The 20002-nt window shown below is 41.8% G+C and overlaps 1 protein-coding gene across 2 annotated transcripts in view; it reads right to left on the bottom strand.

Moving 5' to 3' along the window:
• Positions 1–20002, bottom strand: part of LOC104586193 (uncharacterized) — a 34836-nt gene that overhangs the window by 6343 nt on the left and 8491 nt on the right. For both annotated transcript variants that reach the window (XM_010243351.3, XM_088897506.1), the window contains exons 4-5: positions 2266–2300; positions 1972–2140 (exon numbers count right to left, since the gene is read on the bottom strand). In XM_010243351.3, coding sequence (XP_010241653.1) covers positions 1972–2140; positions 2266–2300 — 204 coding nt within the window. The remainder of the gene's footprint in view (positions 1–1971; positions 2141–2265; positions 2301–20002) is intronic.

Genomic DNA, 20002 nt, shown 5'->3' on the forward strand with positions numbered 1-20002 from the left:
GAGAGTGAGGTAGTCTTTCAGATGAAGAAAAGAATACTAGGTTCATGGTCAAACGTAACACTTTCCTACAAAGAAGAGATAAAGTTGACTTGAAACAGGACGCTAGAGTATTGTGGATAAAATCAGGGGCTAACACCATCGGTTTCTTTTTTTTTTGACCTGCTGTATAGCTAACAAAAGAAACAGGAAGAAGACAATCAAAAGAATGCTGGTGGATGGGAAAATAGAAGAGGATGAATACAAGGAAGCATTGAATTAATTGAATTCTTATCATGCTAAACCATATTTCTTTTTGGTAAATATTAGGAAACATTGAAAAATCCTTTCAGAGAGGAAGAAGTGTGGAGGATAATAAAAGAGATGGAGGGTGAATGGTTTTACAATGTCTTTCTTCAAAAGGTGCTGGGAAGTAGTGAAGGAAGACATCATGAGAATGCTAACAGACCTTCACTCAAATTCAGGTTTTGAAAGAAACCTAAATGCAACATTTATAGCACTTATCCTGAAGACTGGATGGGCAATGGAGTTGAAAGGTTTCAACAATAACTCTATTGGAGAGAATGCACAAAATAATCATTAAGATCTTGGCCCCAAGGATACAGGTTTGCTTGCATTCATTTTACAAACTCCAGGCACATTTCCCTAAGGAGGCAAGTTTTCCATGAAATGAGCTACAGACTGTTGACTTAGACGTGGTGCACCAAGGGTAGTATGCAAAGTTGACATAGAAAAGGCAAATGATGATTATGCATGCTGAAGCTTTCTGGACCATATTTTGGGGAAGGACATTAGGTGTGTTCAAAGAGATAATGGAGGAAATCTCTTACTAAGCCACTCGAGGCCAATTGGTTTTGAGAACTCATTAGAGGTGTAATTGTTAACTAATCTAGGGTTAAAAACTTAATTGCATGGTAGGGTCTGTTGACAGCACCGTGCAAACAAGATTTAGCTCTATTGTAGTGGAACATTATCCCATTCTATACAGCATCATTGACAACAAAAGTTCTCTTGTGGTTGAGTCATATGAGATAATTGACAACAGGCCTGTCTTGATCACTAGGTCACAGGATTGGGATTTTTTTTGGTGAATTCACTTAATTATTGCAGAGATTTCAGAGATACTCCTCCATTACCAGGCATACAGGACTCCAAAATAAGGAGATAGGATAAATTTGATGCGCTTACAGTGCACTCTTTATTTAAGTAGCTGATGGCAAACACAAAAATGTTCCAACACAAGATCTAGTATTCACTGGTCACCTCTAATATGCACTGCAGTCTCAGGAAAGTTCCTTATAAGAGAAACTCTAAAGAAGAGGTATGGGAATTCCATCAGCTAGCTGTTTATTCTGTCATCAAGAATTGGAGACAGCAGACCATCCTTCCCTACATCATTTGTTCAGTAAAAGTCTGTGGGAAGCTCAAAAGACCAAAAAATGGTCTTTTCCCGTTTAGTATTGCATAGATGAGCACATGGAAAGACTGAAAAATCTGAAAATCAGGAAGCTTCAAATGAAGCCTTTGGTCTTTCCACGCTGAAAATAGCCTTCCCAGACGTTTTTAACAGCCCAGTAGACCACAATGTGAACCAAACAATCTTGGTCTTTAAAGACAAGACCCAAAAGTTCAGTGCGTCTTCTTGTCTACTGGGCTGTTGAAAATCTACCTAGAAAGACTTGGCAAACAGCCCTGTAGTTTTTTGTTCCACCAAATATTACATTAGATGATCACCAGCTTGGTAATATGCATACAAAATTGATCTTCCTAAGAGGACTGGGCAAGGTTAAGGTGATCTGCCTGCAAAGTTGCAAGAGATTTGCAGAAAGATACATGCTTTGCAACAGACACTCAGAGATTCATATATTAAATACTTTAGCTCCTAATATGGCTCCTTTTAAGCAGCAAGAAATGAGTATTCAATGCTTAAGAAACAAAGCAAAAGAGATGGTTGAGGTAAAAAGGTAACCACACCCTACTCCCAAGATCTCCTTGATGAGATGTGTTTCCCAAATGGTTACTAGAAGTAGATCCAACACTTGTAGTGAAGATGATGTCAGACCCATCTGACCTACTATCCATATCATTATAGTCTGTATTGAGATCTTCCGGCTGGGGATTTGTTTCTTTCCATTGTTCAGCCCTGAAATATAGTTATCCACAAAAATGAAAAGGCAAAGTATTAAAATGGAGTCAGAGAATTCATAGGTATTGTAAGTGCCAGCTTGGTAAGTATGGTAATTGCAGTATAAAGCTAAAAGCAAAAACCTGTCTCTTCTTGGTGCAAGGCACTGGATTTTGACCTGCAAATTTTACAGAAATGGAAAAAAAAAATCCATGTTAGTGATGGATTAACAGCAAAATGCATGTTCAAGACAAAAGGACAACAAAAAAAGATGATCATAAAGTCAGCATGCATTGCAAAAAATGGAGGACGAGATAATTGATCTTCCATACATTTCATGATTTCACACCATGGTTACCATTCTTGGTATTAACAGTTCAACCATGTCTTTTAGTATGAGTTTGACAAGACTAACAAAAGCTCAATTGACAAAAAAGAAAAAGAAAAAATCATGGGGGTGGTCCTAGGCTTAAGTTTCAATCTTCTAAACATTTATTATTTTTAATAAAAATGGAATTACTTTTTATAGAAACTTTTAGACTTACTATTTAAAGCAGTTCTGGAATTACTATTTGTAATAAAATTGTGAGCTCCTACTTTATTTTCATTAAATTGGTTTTATTAGGATTTTCTAAGTCCTATTTGAATGTCCTAAGGGTTACTTGCAGGCATGGTTCAAAGTATCAACACATATTTTATCATATTGCATGACATGTATCAGTTTTCGAGGTTACCAATATATTAAATATTGAGAGTAAGGGCCATTTGATGTCCTTAAACACTAATACCTATCCTATTAGAATTTGTGAATTATCAAAGTGACGAAATAAAGGATATAAGAAATAGTGACTTATTGACACACTTGATACTTGAAAATTGAGTATCGAGCATGTCAATACTTAAACATGTTTATGGGTTTGCTTTAGTTTTGAAGCATTTTGCAAGTAATTATAGGTTAGTATTTTGGTCTAAATTGGAGTCTGTAAAGGGAGATTCAGCTCCTTATGTTTAGTCTACAAATGGGCAGTTTTAATTGGAATTTTAGAGTTGGATTAATAGAATTAGAGTTCATTTTGAAGTTACTTGTGAGTACCAGTTTGATCCTCTTTCTTTCTCTCTCTCTCTCTTTTTCTTCTGATGTTGCAATTTTTCTTCTCTATTCATATCTGAATATCTTCCTCTGATAATTCAGATCATTAATTCCTTCTTTACCAACCATGTTGACCTTCAATAAGACTTTTCTCCATTTAATCATTCATCATTCTCACCGGAGAGGGGGGGGGGGAGACATGCATATATGGGTGCTCAATAAAATAAATTTTAATCAAACAATATTTATTTTAACATGTTTATCCATACCATGCTTTATTGATGATTAAACCATGTTTCCTTTAAAATACTTAAAGCTTGTCAAATTTTGGTTCTCTATAGATTCAGTCCTGTTTGTGGTAGGAACCTGCCTACTACAGGTGTCCCTTCGAGGGAGACACAACCTCCTGAAGATTTTAAGAGAAGAAGAGAGATTTTGAAGGAAATATGATATGCATTAATCCTTAGGCTAGGCCCTTTTTATAGATGGACCCGAAACGAAAAGAAACAAGGTAAAAGCATAAAAGCAAAAAGCAAATCTCCCTAATCATTTGACTGTTACAAGGACCTGACTGAGGTCCTCCTGCCGAGGTCCCACCGACTTGACTAAGGTCCAAGTAGCAACCTGCATGACGTGGTGGTCAACTTGCCTACCCTACACCTCCGTTGACTTGATAGAGACCCAGTTGGCGACCTGACAGAGACCCAGCTGGCAACCTACCTCTATCGACCTGACAAAGACCCATCTAGCGACCTACCTCCACCGATCTGACAGAGACCTAACTAGCGATCTATCTCCGTCGACCTAATAGAGACCCAGCTGGTGACCTACCTACATTGACGACCGAACTAGGGACCTCGGCATTAGGGGTGACCTCCCCTGAGACCCTGCTAACCTGATTGGGACCCAGTTGGCGACCTGCTTGACGTGGTGACTAGTTACTTCGAAGTGAAACTGCTATGTAGGAGAGAAGTAGAAAGGAAGAAAGAAGAGAGAGAGAGAGAAGAAGAGAGAAGAAAGATTTGAGAGCAAAAAGGTTGCTGGCGGAGCTAGCTTTTTAGTATATATACTAGGGCGACAACAACTAAAAAATAAAAGAGGAGAATTACAATAGTACTCTACGGTACTACACTTAGAGAAATAACAACTTTTAATACTCCCCCTCAAGTTGGGACATAGATGTCAATCATGCCCAACTTGTCACATAAATCATGACTCTGTGAGTGGTGTAGCCCGTTTGTAAAGATGTTTGCAAGTTGATCTTCAGAGCTAACATAAGGAGTACACATTTCCCCTGTAACGACCTTTTCTCTAATTAAGTGTTTGTCGACTTCGATGTGTTTAGTTCTATCATGTAGCACTAGATTAGCAGCAATGTTTATGGTTGCTTTGTTATCACATAATAGGGTCATAGGTCTGTCTACTAAAAAACCCAACTCACTCAACGAATTTTTTAGCCACATAATTTCAGCCACTCCATGAGCCATTTCCCAATATTCAGCTTCAGCACTAGATCTAGCTACCACATTTTGCTTTTCGCTTCTCCAGGTAACTAAATTTCCTCCTATAAAGGTACAGTAGCCACTAGTTGACTTTTTGTCACTCAGGGATCCTACCCAATCTGCATCAGTGTACACTTCAACTTTCAAATGCCCGTGCTTTTGAAACAACAAGTCTATACCTGGGAACTTCTTAAGATATCTGAGAACTCTTTTTGCTGCTTCAAGATGAGTGGTCTTAGGAGCATGCATGAACTGGCTAAGAACACCCATTGCATAACCAATGTTGGGATGAGTTACAGAAAGATATAACAATCTTCCTATAAGTCTCTGAAACTGTTTCACATCCTTGATAGGTTCACCTTGGCAGTCACCTAATTTGTGGTTAGGATCAATAGGGGAATCAACTGGCTTCACTCCCAATTTTCTTGTATCCCGGAGTAGATCTAGGACATACTTTCTTTGGAAATGAAGATACCCTTTTGTGAGCGGGCCACTTCAATTCCAAGGAAGTACCTTAGAGGACCTAGATTCTTTACTTCAAACTGGGTAGCAAGAAAAATTTTCAACTTTTGAATTTCATCCTTCCACTTGCCAGTGATAATTATATCATCAACATATACCATCAGTGCTGCAATTTTTCCTTCCCCTCTTTTCACAAACAATGTGTGATCAGATTGACACTGCTTGTATCCTTTCTGCTGAACCACTACATGGAACCTGCTGAACCAGGCTCTCGGTGATTGTTTCAGCCCATATAATGATTTCTTAACCTGCACACTTTTTGTTCATTACCTTGAGCCCGAAAACCAGGGGTTGTACCATGTATACTTCCTTTTCAAGGTCACCATTCAGGAAGGCATTCTTGATGTCGAGCTGATGCAGATCCCAGTCAAGATTAGCAGCAAGGGAGAAAATGACTCTAATGGAGTTCATCTTGGCAACGGGTGCAAAAGTTTCTGCATAATCAACTCCATACACTTGTGTAAACCCCTTTGCCACTAAACGAGCTTTATACTTCTCCATCGTGCTATCAACCCTATGTTTAACTATGAAAACCCATTTACATCCAATTGAATCATTTCCCTTATGAAGATCTACTAGTTCCCATGTACTATTTTTATGTAGAGCATTAATTTCTTCCTTCATAGCATCTGTCCATTCAGGTACCAAAAGAGCTTCTTCCACATTCTTAGGGATAGGAACATTGTCAATTGAAGTGAGAAAGGCCCGAAAAGAGGGTGAAATGTTTTCATAGGGTGTTTAGTGGTGCAAGATCTAACACCTTTCCGACGAAAAATAAGAAGGTCAAGGTCATTAGCAACAGAAGTATCAATAGCAATAGGGTTAAGAATCGATAGGAACCAAGATACCTGAATGGGTATGACCCGCCCCTGGAGAGTTTGATGGCATTGGTGGTACAACTTCTAGGTTCTCCACAATTCTTGAACATGGTTGGCCTTTGTGACGACAAAAGAAGACACAAAAGGGAGGAGTATCAAGAAGAGGAGGGAGCTGAACCAGCTTCTCCTCATTCCTACACTCCCCCTGAGGAGAAACAGGGAAAAAAAAGTTCACTCTCAAAGAAAGAGACATCCATGGAAAATTAAAACTTCCGAGAAACAGGATCAAAGCAATGGTATCCCTTCTGAGTGAAAGAATACTCCAAGAAGATGTAAGGAATAGCACAGGGGTCTAATTTTCCACGAGTGGGTGACAAATTTTGAACAAAACAACGACAACCAAACACACAAGGAGGAATAAAAAGAAGACGAGCCTTAGGAAAAAGAAGCTGATGTGGGGCTTTGCACTATAACCAATGAGAGGGCATATGGTTGATGAGATAGGTAGCACAAAGGATAGCCTCAAGTCGAAAATGTTTCGGAACATTCATATTGATTAGTAAACCCCAGGCCACTTCAAGAAGGTGTCAGTTCTTTCTTTTAGCAACACCATTTTGTTGTGGTGTTCGGGCACAAGAGCTACGGTGAAGTGAACCACCTACGAAAATATTCTTTGGCATTATCTAATTGAAAGATTTGGATTTCAGTTTGAAATTGGGTGAAGATCATTTGGTACTTCATCCCTGGTTCACATGGGATATACCCATGTATATCTGGAATAATTATCGATAATGGTAAAATACTTGTAGCCACTCTCAGATGGTAAAATAACAAGGCCCCAAACATCAGAATGAACAATGTGGAAAGGAAATTCAGATTTATTATTCTTTGAAGAAAAATGAGTTCTATACTGCTTACTCAATTGACAAGAAAATTCTGAAACTGACATTGGCTTAAACAACTTTGGAAACACCACTTTTAAAGACTCAAAAGATAAATGACAAAGACAACAATAGATCTGACTCTTAGGCTTTGTGACTTGAAGACCAGCCTTATTCTCCAGCATGTAAAGCCCATCCACCATACATCCTCTACCAATCGTCTTCCCTAAGGCCAGATCTTGAATCACACAGTAAGAAGGTGTAAAGAACACTGATGTAGACCCCACTGTGTGATCCCCACAGTGTTCGTATGGTAGCAATATTTCTGTTAGATATGACAGTGTTAGTTGGTAGTTATTTCATCTTTATTATTAGTTATTTCTTATTCTATTTTCCATGTAAGCAATAAAGGCAATTCAGCCCTTTTACAATTAGCCAATAGTTATATAAATACTAAGAGAGGGTTGGCAGAAATAATCACCTACTCTCTCTTTTCTGAAACTCTCTTCATGTACTTCTTTTCTTCTTCTCTTCTCTTCTTCTCTTCAATTTTTCATCCTTTTTTCTTTTTAATTCAAGACTGATTGTAGTCTAGATCGACTACTTGGTACTAGAGCCGACCTAGGAACTCTTATGCTAGTCTGATTAGGCCGACTGCATGAGAACCTCCTAGGTTTGGAAATTTTTTCAACAAGGAAGGAGGATCGGTTGATTCTTGGAGGTTACTGGTAGTGTGCGACTGCTACTAAAGAGATTGTAGAAGTCTAGGAGAGTTCCGGTAGTCAGGAAGAATCAGAAGAAGCTTTGGATCCTCACGATTAGGGTTTTGCATCAACCAGAAGGTGGCGGCCAGAGATTTTTTCATAAAGTAAGCTTTTTCTTGTGATTATGTTCAGAAAAGATCATCTTGGTTTAGTCTGAGAGGTGCGGCTTCAGAATTTTTGTGTTTTCTTTAGGGTTTTGAGAGAAAACCCTAAAATTCAGAACTATTATTTGTTTCAGATCAGAATTTGAACTGGTTTCGTTTAGAATTCTGTTTTTTGTGTTCTTTGGAAGACCTAGCCCAGCTGTTATCAGTTGTTTGGGTGTTGTTTCTCCTATTACAGTAATTAAAAAAGGGTTCTTTATTAATTCTTGATCAAGAACGGAGTTCAAGAGTCAAGGGGAAGGTGTTTTTGGGACTAGCAATTCTGGTAACATGTCTGAGAATACCTTTTAGATTACAACAATTAAGTTTGATGGATCAAACTACCTAGAATGGGCTCAATCAACCATGATGGCCATTGGGGGTAGGGGAAAACTGAGCTACTTGTTGGGAGATGTGAAAGAACCAACTAAGGAGGACCAAACCTATACCAAATGGGTTCAGGAGAACTATTTGGTTATGACATGGTTGTGCAACTCTATGCAGCCACATATCAGCCAGGACTATTTGTGGGCGAAAACAGCTAAGGAAATCTGGGATGTCATGAAAGAGACCTACTCCCAACCCCTTAATGTTGCTAGGGCTTACGAACTAAAATGTGAGGTTAACAACCTTAAGCAAGGAGAGAAACCAGTCTCGATTTACTTCTCTACACTGAAATCTTTGTGGCATGAAATTGACCACCTAGAAACACTTGAGTGGGAAAGCTAGAAGGATGCACAGACTCATAGAAAGTAGGTTGAGACTAATAGGGTTTTTGAGTTCCTAGCTGATCTGAATCCTGAGTATAATATTGTGAGGCAACAACTACTGACAAGAGACAGTGTGACCCTATCACAAGCCTACTCCTTAGTGCATAATGAAGAGACTAAGAGAAATGTTATGATGCAGCATCAGCCCTTCCCACCAGCCTTGGCAGTAGTCAAACCTAAGTCTGGGGGTGATACAGAGAGGAATATAAAGAAGGAAGACAAGTGGGATCTAGTAATGTGAACATTACAAGAAACCCAAGCATACTAAAAGACACCTGTTGGAAGTTGCACCCTCATTTAGTCCCAGCAAAACTCAAGAACAAAAGGGGTAATGCTAATATGGCTGTTAATACTGATTGTGCCTCCTCATCGGGCACAAAAGGCACACCCCTAGACACCCTAGCTGCTGTTTGGGCTGCCCTGACTCAGTTGGAAAAGGAAATTGGCAATTCAGCTCAATCATCTCAACCACCATCAGCTCCCACATCAGCTTTTGCTCATTCAGCTACTCGGGCCTCAGCTTATCATGCTTCAGCTCCAGGTAACACTGAACATTATTGGGTAATTGATTCAGGTGCATCTAACCATATGACTGGCTTGCCATCACTGTTCACTACCTATCACTTATCTTTTGGCAGAGATAAGGTGTCCATTGTTGATGGTTCCCTTGTTCCCATTTCTGGTAAGGGAGACATCGAGTTGTCTAATGCCATATCCTTATCTTCACTTCTGCATGTTCCTAAGCTTAATACTAATTTGCTTCTAGTCAGTAGCATTACAAAACATCATAATTGTTCAGTAACCTTTTTCCCTGACCGATGTGTTTTTCAGGACTTGGAGACAAGGAAGGTGATTGGGACTGGCCGTGAGACGAATGGGATCTATCTGCTTAGAGAGAGTTCACAGTGGGAAGATAGTGAAGATAAGAAGTCTTATGTTTCTCAGCCTATTAGTCAGGTTATGCTTTGGCATAATCGGTTGGGTCATTTATCTTTTCGGTCTTTGAAGAGTTTGTTTCTTGATTTATTTGAGTCTGTTTAGATGTCCAATTTGAGATGTGAGAGTTGTGAGCTTGCAAAGCATTGTAGAACATCTTATTCATTGAGTAATAAAAGAAGTAATAATCCTTTTGATATTATGCATACCGATGTTTGGGGTCCTTATCACATCACTGCTATGGGGGGGTACAAATATTTCTTGTTGTTTGTTGATGACTATACCCGATTTTCTTGGGTTTACCTTATGCGTTCTCGAGATGAGGTTCCTACTTTGACCCGGATCTTTCATCAGATGATTTTAACCCAATTTGGGGTCAAAATCAAAATCTTCAGAACCAATAATGCGAAAGAATACTTTGCCAACCAATTAGCCTCCTATTTGCTTGACCATGGAATTATCCACCAAAGTACTTGTCCTCATACACCACAACAGAATAGGGTTGCTGAGAGGAAGAATAGGCACATATTGGAGGTGGCTAGAAGCATCATGTTTAACTCCAATGTGCCTATTCATTTATGGGGAGATGCTATTCTTACAGTAGTGTATCTCATTAACCGAGTTCCTTCAAGGGTTCTTGACATGAAGCCTCCATTTACCCTCCTATACCCTGATAAAGACTTGTTTATTGTTCCTCTTAAAACCTTTGGTTGTACTTGCTTTTTTAGATTCTTGGACCTCATCGTTCTAAATTTGATCCTAAGGCCTTCAAATGTATTTTTCTCGGTTATGCACAAACTCAAAAGGGATATTGCTGCTATGAACCCACTTCTGGGAAAAGATTTGTCTCTATGGATGTTACTTTCTTCGAGGATGTACCCTATTATCCTAGGATTTCTCCTCAGGGGGAGAGTAGTGAGTGTGGGGTTAACTCATCAGAAGTTCCTTTACCTGTTTCATTGAGTGATGAGGGATGTAATGGGGAGGGGTGTCAGAGGTGCTGGGATTTGAGAGTCTATCACAGGCGGTGAAGGCAGGTTGATTTCGGTCATCAGCAGTCCAGGCCAGCCCCAGTTCCTTCTACGGATCCAGATCCAGGTACTATAGTTCCTTTATCAGATATGGGTTCCACTAAGATACCTTCCACTGTTGAGCCCTTACCTCCTTTGGATGACCTTGACCTCCCCATTGTAGTCCGTAAAGACAAACGGCATTGCACCACATCCACAACCCACTGCATTTCCCAATTCTTGTCCTATGATCACTTGTTTGTTATGGACACACCGCCCGGCAGCGCACTGCGGCGCAGTCATAGGCAGCAGCACGCACAGCGGGCCGCCCAGCAGCCCGCACCGCCCGGCAACGCGCAGCACGCACTGCACGGCAGCAGCAACGCACCGCACGACAGCAGCACACACCTCATGGCAGCAGTAGTAGGGCGGGGCTCACATGACAGCTCATCAGGGTGGGCCCACACTTATCTTACCACATCAGCTCTGCCCGCCAACTCGCCTCCAGCTACACCAGTCCTCATCCCTTATCCTTATCTTTATCTTATCTTATCTTAAGTAAGAGTTGTGTTACCATTAGGAGTAGGTAATTAGGAGTTTGAGTTAAGTTGGAATTTGAGTTTAATTAGGAATTTCCTTTTGTAATCTCCTATTTAAGGAGCTACGAGTTGAAATAAAGCATTCAGTTTTCCAGTCAAGAAAAGAGTGAGGAGAGTTCAGGTGGTCTCTTGGACAAATCACCCATTCAGTTTCCGCAATAGGGTCTGCACGCAAGGGAAGGCGCAAGGGAAAGCAGGGCTTCTCACCGTGGACCGACCCGTGACGAGATCCTACGCGCGGGCCCATAACATTCTGGTATCAGAGCCTACCGTCATGGGGGAACAGGAGCCGCTGTCTTCCAGGGTCCACGAGCTAGAGCATAGGCTCGCTGAAACCAGCCTGGAGGTTCGTGAGGTCAACGATGATGTCCGGGAGCTGTGACGCCTGCTGGAAGCGTTCCTCTCCAACAAAGAAAGAAGCTTTGAGGGAACCGCCACCACCAACAACCGCCGTCTAGACGGGGCGGAGACGTCCAGCGAACAGCAGACCACTGCCCCAACAGCCATTGTTATTCCCAAGTATAGCTGTCTGGAATTTCCATCTTACAGCGGCACCGGAGACTCGTTAGGATGGCTGTATCACTGCAAACAGTTCTTCCGTAACCAGCGTACTGATGACAAGGATAAAGTCAGTCTGGCCGCCTTCCACCTATCAGAAGAGACGCAGCTCTAGTTCTACAGACTGGAGCAAGAAGAACCCTCTCTCAGTTGGGGGTAGTTTAAATCATATTGTCTCCTCAGGTTCGGACCACCGTTGACAAGCAACCCATTGGGCGAGTTAATCAACCTCAAGCAAACTGGAACCGTGGCAGAATACCAACGCCAGTTCCAAACCCTTCTCGCCAGAGCAACCTCGGTTCGCGCAGATCAGCAAGTCGACATGTTCACCGCAGGGCTAGCGGAACCCCTAAGGGTGGACGTGGAGATGCAACACCCTCCCAACCTGGTCACAACCATGAACCTAGCACGTGCCTTCGAACGCAAACTACAGCTCAGCCACGGGACCATCAGTATGGGGCGGCCTCCATCAGCATGGGCATCCCCGGAACCAGTCGGAGTGGCTCCATACTCAGCAGCCAGCCAAGAACGGAAGCCACAGACAAGAACCAATCCCAGATCGGCATCCAGTGCAGGGAGCAGCATCGTTACACCCCCCATTAAGCACTTGTCCAAGGCTGAGATGGCAGAACGCAGGGCGAGGGGGCAGTGTTTTAATTGCGACGAACTCTACTCAACTGGGCACAAGTGCAAGAGACTTTTCTGCCTCCTGGTGAAACAAGAGGAAGATGAGGATGAACCCCCTCCATGGGAACCCGATCCAAGAGGGCAAAGTCATCCAGGATTCCCTTGAGGGTGTTTTCGACACCCAATTCGAGCTTGAGGACAAGCTCGTAGTCCAGGAGGGGTGTGATGTTATGGACACACCGCCCGGTAGCGCACTGCGACGCAGTCATAGGCAGCAGCACGCACAGTGGGCCGCCTAGCAGTGCGCACCGCCCGGCAGCGCGTAGCACGCATCGCCCGACAGTGTGCAGCACGCACCGCACAGAAGCAGCACTAGGCAGCAGCACGCACCACACGACAGCAACACTGCGAGACGCGCGCACCGCCGGCAGCAGCAGTAGGGCAGGGCCCACATGACAGCTCATCAGAGTGGGCCCACACTTATCTTACCACATCAACTATGCCCGCCAACTCTCCGCCAGCTACACCATTCCTCATCCCTTACCCTTATCTTTATCTTATCTTATCTTAAGTAAGAGTTGTGTTACCATTAGGAGTAGGTAATTAGGAGTTTGAGTTTAATTAGGAATTTCCTTCTGTAATCTCCTATTTAAGGAGCTACGAGTTGAAATAAAGCATTCAGTTTTCTAGTCAAGAAAAGAGTGAGGAGAGTTCGGGTGGTCTCTTGGACAAATCACCCATTCAGTTTCCACAATAGGGTCTGCACGGAAGGGAAGGCGCAAGGGAAAGCAGGGCTTCTCACCGTGGACCGACCCGTGACGAGATCCTACGTGCGGGCCCAAAACATTGTTCCCCTCTTACAGGTCCTTCCTCACATCTATTGCTAATATTCCTATCCCTAGAACAATGCAGGAGGCCTTGTCAGTTCCTGAGTGGAAAGATGCAATGAAGGTTGAAATGGATGCTCTCTTAAGGAATAATACTTGGGAGCTAGTTGACCAGCCTAAAGGGAAGAAATCGGTTGGATGTAGATGGGTATTTACTGTGAAACATAATGCTGATGGTTCCATTGAAAGGTATAAGGCTAGGTTAGTTGCAAAGGGATTTACTCAAACTTATGGTATAGACTACATAGAGACTTTTGCTCCAGTAGCAAAGATGACCACTATTAGAGTTTTATTGTCCCTTGCAGCCAGTTACTCTTGGCCCTTGTTCCAGATGGATGTCAAAAATGCCTTTCTCAATGGAGACCTGTAGGAAGAAGTCTACATGCAGTTTGCCGATTGAATAAAGCTTTGTATGGACTAAAACAGTCCCCTGGAGCTTGGTTTGATAGATTCAGACAAACCCTTGAAAAGTTCGGCTATGTACAGGCCCAGTCAGACCATGCATTGTTCATTAAGAGAGTGGACTCTTCCTTGACCTTGCTTGCTGTATACGTGGATGATATTGTAGTGACAGGGAATGATAATGGTGAAATTGAGTCTCTCAAACAACTCCATCAAGAATTTGAGGTGAAAGATCTGGGAGAGCTACGATACTTCTTGGGTATTGAGGTAGCTAGATCTAAACATAGGATTTTTGTTTCCCAAAGAAAGTATGTTCTAGATTTGTTGGAAGAAACTGGAAAGTTAGGTGTTAAGCCTACAGATACACCTATTGAACAGAATCACAAGATCAGTGCAGAGGGTGGAGAGCCACTTGAAGATAAAGCTATGTTCCAGCGATTAGTTGGAAAACTCCTCTATCTTTGTCTCACACGACTGGACATCAGTTATGTAGTTAGCGTTGTCGGCCAGTATATGCACTCTCCTAGGACTACTCACTTACTTGTAGTTGAGAGGATATTAGCACATTTGAAGAGGTGCCCAGGTAGAGGTATACTATTCAAGAATAATAATCACATGAAGATAGAGGTTAATACAGATGCTGATTGGACTGGGAGTATTGATGATAGAAGGTCTACTTCTGGATATTGTGCTTTTGTAGGAGGTAACCTGGTCTCCTGGAGGAGTAAGAAGCAAAGTGTTGTTTCTCGTTCTAGTGCAAAAGCTTAATACAGGTCCATGGCTAATGGTGTGGCTGAAATCCTATGATTGAAATCACTATTCGAGGAGTTGGCTATTGCTTATGAGAAGCCCTTAATGATGTATTGTGATAATTAGGCTGCTATTAATATAGCTCATAATCCGATACAACATGACAATACTAAGCATATTGAAGTAGACCAACATTTTGTCAGAAAAAGGGTTTCATCTCAAGAAGTGTCTTCCGTATATCACCTCCAGCATGCAGCTTGCAGAACTTCTCACCAAGGTTGTTTCAAGGAAGAAGTTAGAGGCAGATCTATGCAAGTTGGGAATGACAAATATCTATTCCCAACTTGAGGGGGAGTGTAAAGAACACTAATGTTGACCCCACTGATGTGGTCCCCACAGTATTCGTATTGTAGCAATATTTCTATTAGATATGACAGTGTTAGTTGGTAGTTATTTCAGCTTTATTATTAGTTATTTCTTATTCTATTTGCCATGTAAGCAATAAGGGGAGTTCAGCCCTTTTATAGTTAGCCAATAGTTATATAAATACTAAGAGGGGGTCGGCAGAAATAATCACCTACTCTCTCTTTTCTGAAACTCTCTTCGTGTACTTCTTTTCTTCTTCTCTTCAATTTTTCATTCTTTTTTCTTTTTAATTCAAGATTGGTTGTAGTCTAGATCGACTACCGAAGGGAAAAAGGTCAAGGTCACTGAGCAGTTTAAGAAATTAGTAATATTACTAACAGAGAACAAATTAATGGGAAATTTCGGGACATGTAAAACATCAGACAGGGTAAGGCCAAAGGGAAGAGAAATGGTTCATTGACCAGCTATGGTAGTGTATGATCCATCAATTAGTCTCACCTTGTCTCTTTTAGAAAGGAAGTGATAGGTTTGAAAGTAAGAGGACATACCAGTCATGTATTTAGACACTCCAGAATTAATGATCCAAGGAGTGTCAGGGGTATAAGATGCTACGTAGAAAGTTGTGGCAGAGTTACTTGATGTAGATGCAAATGAAGTTGAGGGAGGAGCATCCATCTGACGAATTGCTCTACCATAGAGCTCTAAATGGTCATGGAAGTAATTAATAATATCCTCCCTTGGGTCAGATCCAAAGGCACGAGTCTGAGTCACAGTAGTAATGGGGGTTGATTCTCCTGAGAAGCCATATTTGCCATAGTGTTCTTTCTTGTACCTTGTTGTCCTGACCTTTTATTCAGATCTGAACCTTGCTTCTTACTCAAATCTTGAGCCCATTTCGGCTTCCCATAAAGATCCCAGCATGTATCTCGGCTGTGTCGAGGTTTCTGGCAATGAATACACCACAGTTTGTCTTTGTCATCTGTCTTTTTTTGAGAGCCCCCCCTCTTAAAGGTATTTTCCCCACCTGTAATCACACTCCCTTTTGCTGCCAATTCAACTGCATCCCCTCCAGAATTGTTCATCAAATTCCTTCTACTTTCTTCTAATTGTACAAGAGCATAAACTTCCTGAACTGAGGGAAGATCCTTGTTACCTAGGATCTGAACTCTGATAGATTCATATGCGAGATTCAAGCCATGTAGGAAAGCAAACACTCTTTGCTGAGAAACAAGTTTCTTGTATAATTTTGCATCTTCATCACACTTCCAGTCCACACTTTGATAATAATCTAACTCCTTCCAGACAGAGGTCAAGTCTGAGTAGTACACAGAAAGGCACCTCTCCCTCTGTTTACAAGTGGACGATTTTGCCTGTAACTGATAAATTTTTGCATAGTGATGCAGCTCAGAATAGGTTGATTTTGCTTGTTCCCAGATTTCATTTGTCGTTTCAGCCCACATAAAATTCCTTCTTATTTGAGGTTGCATAGACACTAAAAGCCAGGACATGACCATGCTATTTTCCTGGTTCCATTTGTCATGTTCAGCACTCCCTGAATTGGGTTCTTTGATTCTCCCATTTATATAACCTATCTTTCCCCTTGCAGTAATGTACAACTTGATCCCTCTTGACCATTTTAAATAATTTAAACCATCAAAAGGAATAACAACCATGGGAAAGGATAGGTCCACACCCCCACTCATTCCATTCTGCATTGAGGAAACACCGGACGTAGCAGAATCTTCACCGCTCATGGTTACTGTTGAGTTGGGCCTAGTTGTTTTTATTCTTATTTTAAGTTATTTAATTAGGAAGTTGTTGGGCTTTAGGCCCATTAGTTTATGTTTTTAAGTTGTGACTGTTCAGCTACATTAGTAGCCACCCTACTAAGGGCATCCTTGTAATATCTCATCCTTTAAGTTAAGTATAAATATAATGAGGGGTTGGCGGCTAGGGTTAATCTAAGAATCCTGGTTGACTTCCTACTCTTTCCTCCTTCTCTTTTCTTCTCTATTGCTGAAATATTTATCTTCCTCCTCTTTCTTTTCACAAGAACTTCGACTAAATTTGCAATTAGTGATTTCTACTTGGTATCAGAGCAGGTCGAAGGTTCCTTGAGTTGTTTTCTCATGCAGCCCTAGATCAGCTGAAGGTACCTGATCAAAGTTCTCAGGTAAGCCCAGTTTTTGGTGGATCTGTGTGCCCTGTAGCTAGTCTAGGGTTTCTCATCAAAATCAGGAAAAACTGGAGAAAGGGGAAGAGTCCTATTTTTGTTGGACTCTTCAATTTTGACCTAGGAAGTGGCGCCCTAATTTTTTAGGGTTCCTTGGAGTTTTCTGTAAGGGGCGATTCAAGTCCTGCTTGATTTGGAGGCTTCTAGAGAGAGCGGCTGCCTCTTCTCTTTCTTCTCTCATCCCACAAAAAAGGAATCTTTTGTGGGAAGACAGTCTAAGACACTGGAAAGGTGTTGGTTCCAGAAGTGTTTCGTTTGATCTTGTTGCATATTTCAGTTATTTTCTTTACATTTTTTTAGAAGCATGGAGGGTCACGGAGTTGTAAATAAGCCTGGGAGTGAAATGGGATCAGTGGGAAGAGGTGCTGGAGACCTTTTCGGGGCTGGGACCATTACTACAGTTAGGTTGGATGGTGCAAATTACTTAGAATGGTCACAATCTGCAAAGATGGCCATTGGTGCTCGTGGGAAATTAGGGTATATCACTAGTGAAGAAGTGAAACCCGAAACTAGCAACTCCTAGTGGGTACAAGAGAATTATATGGTGATGACTTGGTTGTGTAATTCCATGTTGCCCCATATAAGTAAAAATTTTTTATGGGCAAATACAGGTAAGGAAATATGGGATGGGGTTGCAGAAACCTATTCACAGAGGGAGAATGTTGCTAGAGCTTATTAGTTGAAAAATTAGATTATTTCTACAAGGTAGGGAGATAGACCTATTGCAGCTTATTTTTCAGCCCTTAAAACCTTGTGGTCGGAGATAAACCATTTAGAGACATTTGCTTGGAAAACCACTAAGGATGCAACTACCTATCAGAAACATCTAGAGAAGTATAGGGTGTTTGAGTTTCTTGCTGGCCTTAATCCTAAGTATGATATTATTGCAAGACAACATCTTCTTTCAAGGGACAGTGTTACCCTCTCCCAGGCATATGCCTTTGTTTCAAGGGAGGAGTGCATGAGAGATGTGATGATGAAAAATCCTGTTTCTGATCAGTCTGTCATGGTAAGTACTGTGAAACCTAAACAAAGTGGAGATCGGGGTGGCAGTGAAATCAAGAAGGAAGATGAAAGAGATTTGATCTGTGACTTTTGTAAGAAGCATAAACACACAAGAGATACTTGTTGGAAGCTTCACCCACATCTTGTGCCAAATTGACTGAAAAGTAAGAAGGGAAATGCACACGTGACAGTTACTGGTGACATTCCGGCCCCTCCTACTATAGCTGCTCTGGAGTCTGTTGTAGCTGTTGTAGTAAGGGCCAAACTTGAGAGGTATGGGCAACTTCTGAACCAACGGGATACAACCAGTTCCAGTTCAGCAGCAAGCGGACGGCAAGGTACAGGTGGCACTGGTGGAGTCCACTCTACTTCCTTTGCTCACACATCTACTTCCTTTGCTCACACAGGTAGTTCACACGTCACTGCAAATTATGTTTCTACTTCAGGTAAGGAGGGACCTCCTTGGATTATAGATTCTAGAGCCTTAGAGCACATGACCCATAGCTCTACTATTTTTTCTTCTTACCAGCTCTGTTCTGGCAGAGATAGGGTCTCCACAACTGACGGATCCCATGTTCCTATTGCTGGGAAGGGATCTGTCAAGATTAGTGATTCTATTTCTCTACCCTCTGTCCTTCATGTTCCTAGATTGAGCACTAATTTGTTATTTGTTAGTAGTTTGATTAAGAACTTGAACTGATCAGTAATTTTTTCTCCTGGTTATTGTATTTTGTAGGATCTAGATTCAAAGAGGACGATTGGGAGTTGTCGTGAAGTGAATGGGATCTACCTCTTGGATGTATTTCCTCCTCATCAGAGTCATCATGTCAGTAGGGACAGTGAGTCAGGGTCTGTGGGTCAAATTATGCTTTGGCATAACCGTTTGGGCCATTTACCTTTTTCTTCTTTAAGTCTTTTGTTTCCAAAACTTTTTGAGTCTGTTAGTTTGTCAAGTCTAGAGTGTGAAGGTTGTCAACTTGGAAAGCATTGTAGACATTCATTTAAACCTAGTAATAAAAGGTGTTCTTCTTCTTTTGATGTTATTCATTCGGATGTGTGGGGACTTTACCATGTTCCTTCTATGGGATGTGTGGGGACCTTGCCTCATATTTGTTAGAATATGGTGTTGTCCATCAGAGCAGTTGTCCCTACAGTCCACGGCAAAATGGTGTTGTAGAAAGGAAGAACAGACACATTGTTGAGATTGCAAGAAGCATGATGATCACATCTACAGTTCCAGTTCGGTTTTGGGGTGATGCAGTTCTCACAGCAGTATATCTGATTAACAGGGTGCCCTCTCGTATACTTGGATTCAGCACCCCATTCAGTCTCCTTTTTCCTGAGGGGGAGATGTTTCATATTCCTCTCAGGGTGTTTGGGTGTCTGCTTTGCACATATCCTTCGTCCTCACCGCTCGAAGCTTGATCCCGAGGCAAAGAAGTGTGTCTTCCTTGGATATGCAGAAAATCAGAAAGGGTACTGCTGCTATGATCCAGTCTCTGGGAGCCGGTATGTTACCATGGATGTCACATTTTTTGAATCCACGTACTTCTCAAAGAATCCTTCTCAGGGGGAGTGTTTTGAGGAAGTGAGTCAGCAGTCTATTCCTCTCCCAGTTCCAGTCCCTGTGTCTACTCCTGTGCTTGACCATCCTGTGTCACCTACCTTACCACCTCCTTTGCGTCCTGCTTCTCATCATTACTTACGACAGAGACTTCACAAGGAGGTTGATTCCACTACAGCAGAACTCACATCACTTCCTATTGATTCCTTGGAGACTCTAGATTCGGCTGACATGGATTCAGGTATTCCTCTTGGTCCCGCTACTGTTTCAGTTCTCATTGATTCTACTAACCCTGTTACAAATAACCTTGATCTTCCTATTGCTCTCAGAAAAGGGAAGAGAAAGTGTATTGCTCATTGTATTTCACAGTACTTATCCTACAGTGGACTTTCTCCTCCCTACCGTGTTTTTCTTTCCTCTCTTGACTCAGTGCCTATACCCAAGGGTGTTAGT

The sequence above is a fragment of the Nelumbo nucifera genome, chromosome 2 (assembly GCF_055504915.1).
Source record: "Nelumbo nucifera cultivar China Antique chromosome 2, China Antique-T2T, whole genome shotgun sequence".
Classification (NCBI taxonomy): Eukaryota; Viridiplantae; Streptophyta; class Magnoliopsida; order Proteales; family Nelumbonaceae; genus Nelumbo; species Nelumbo nucifera.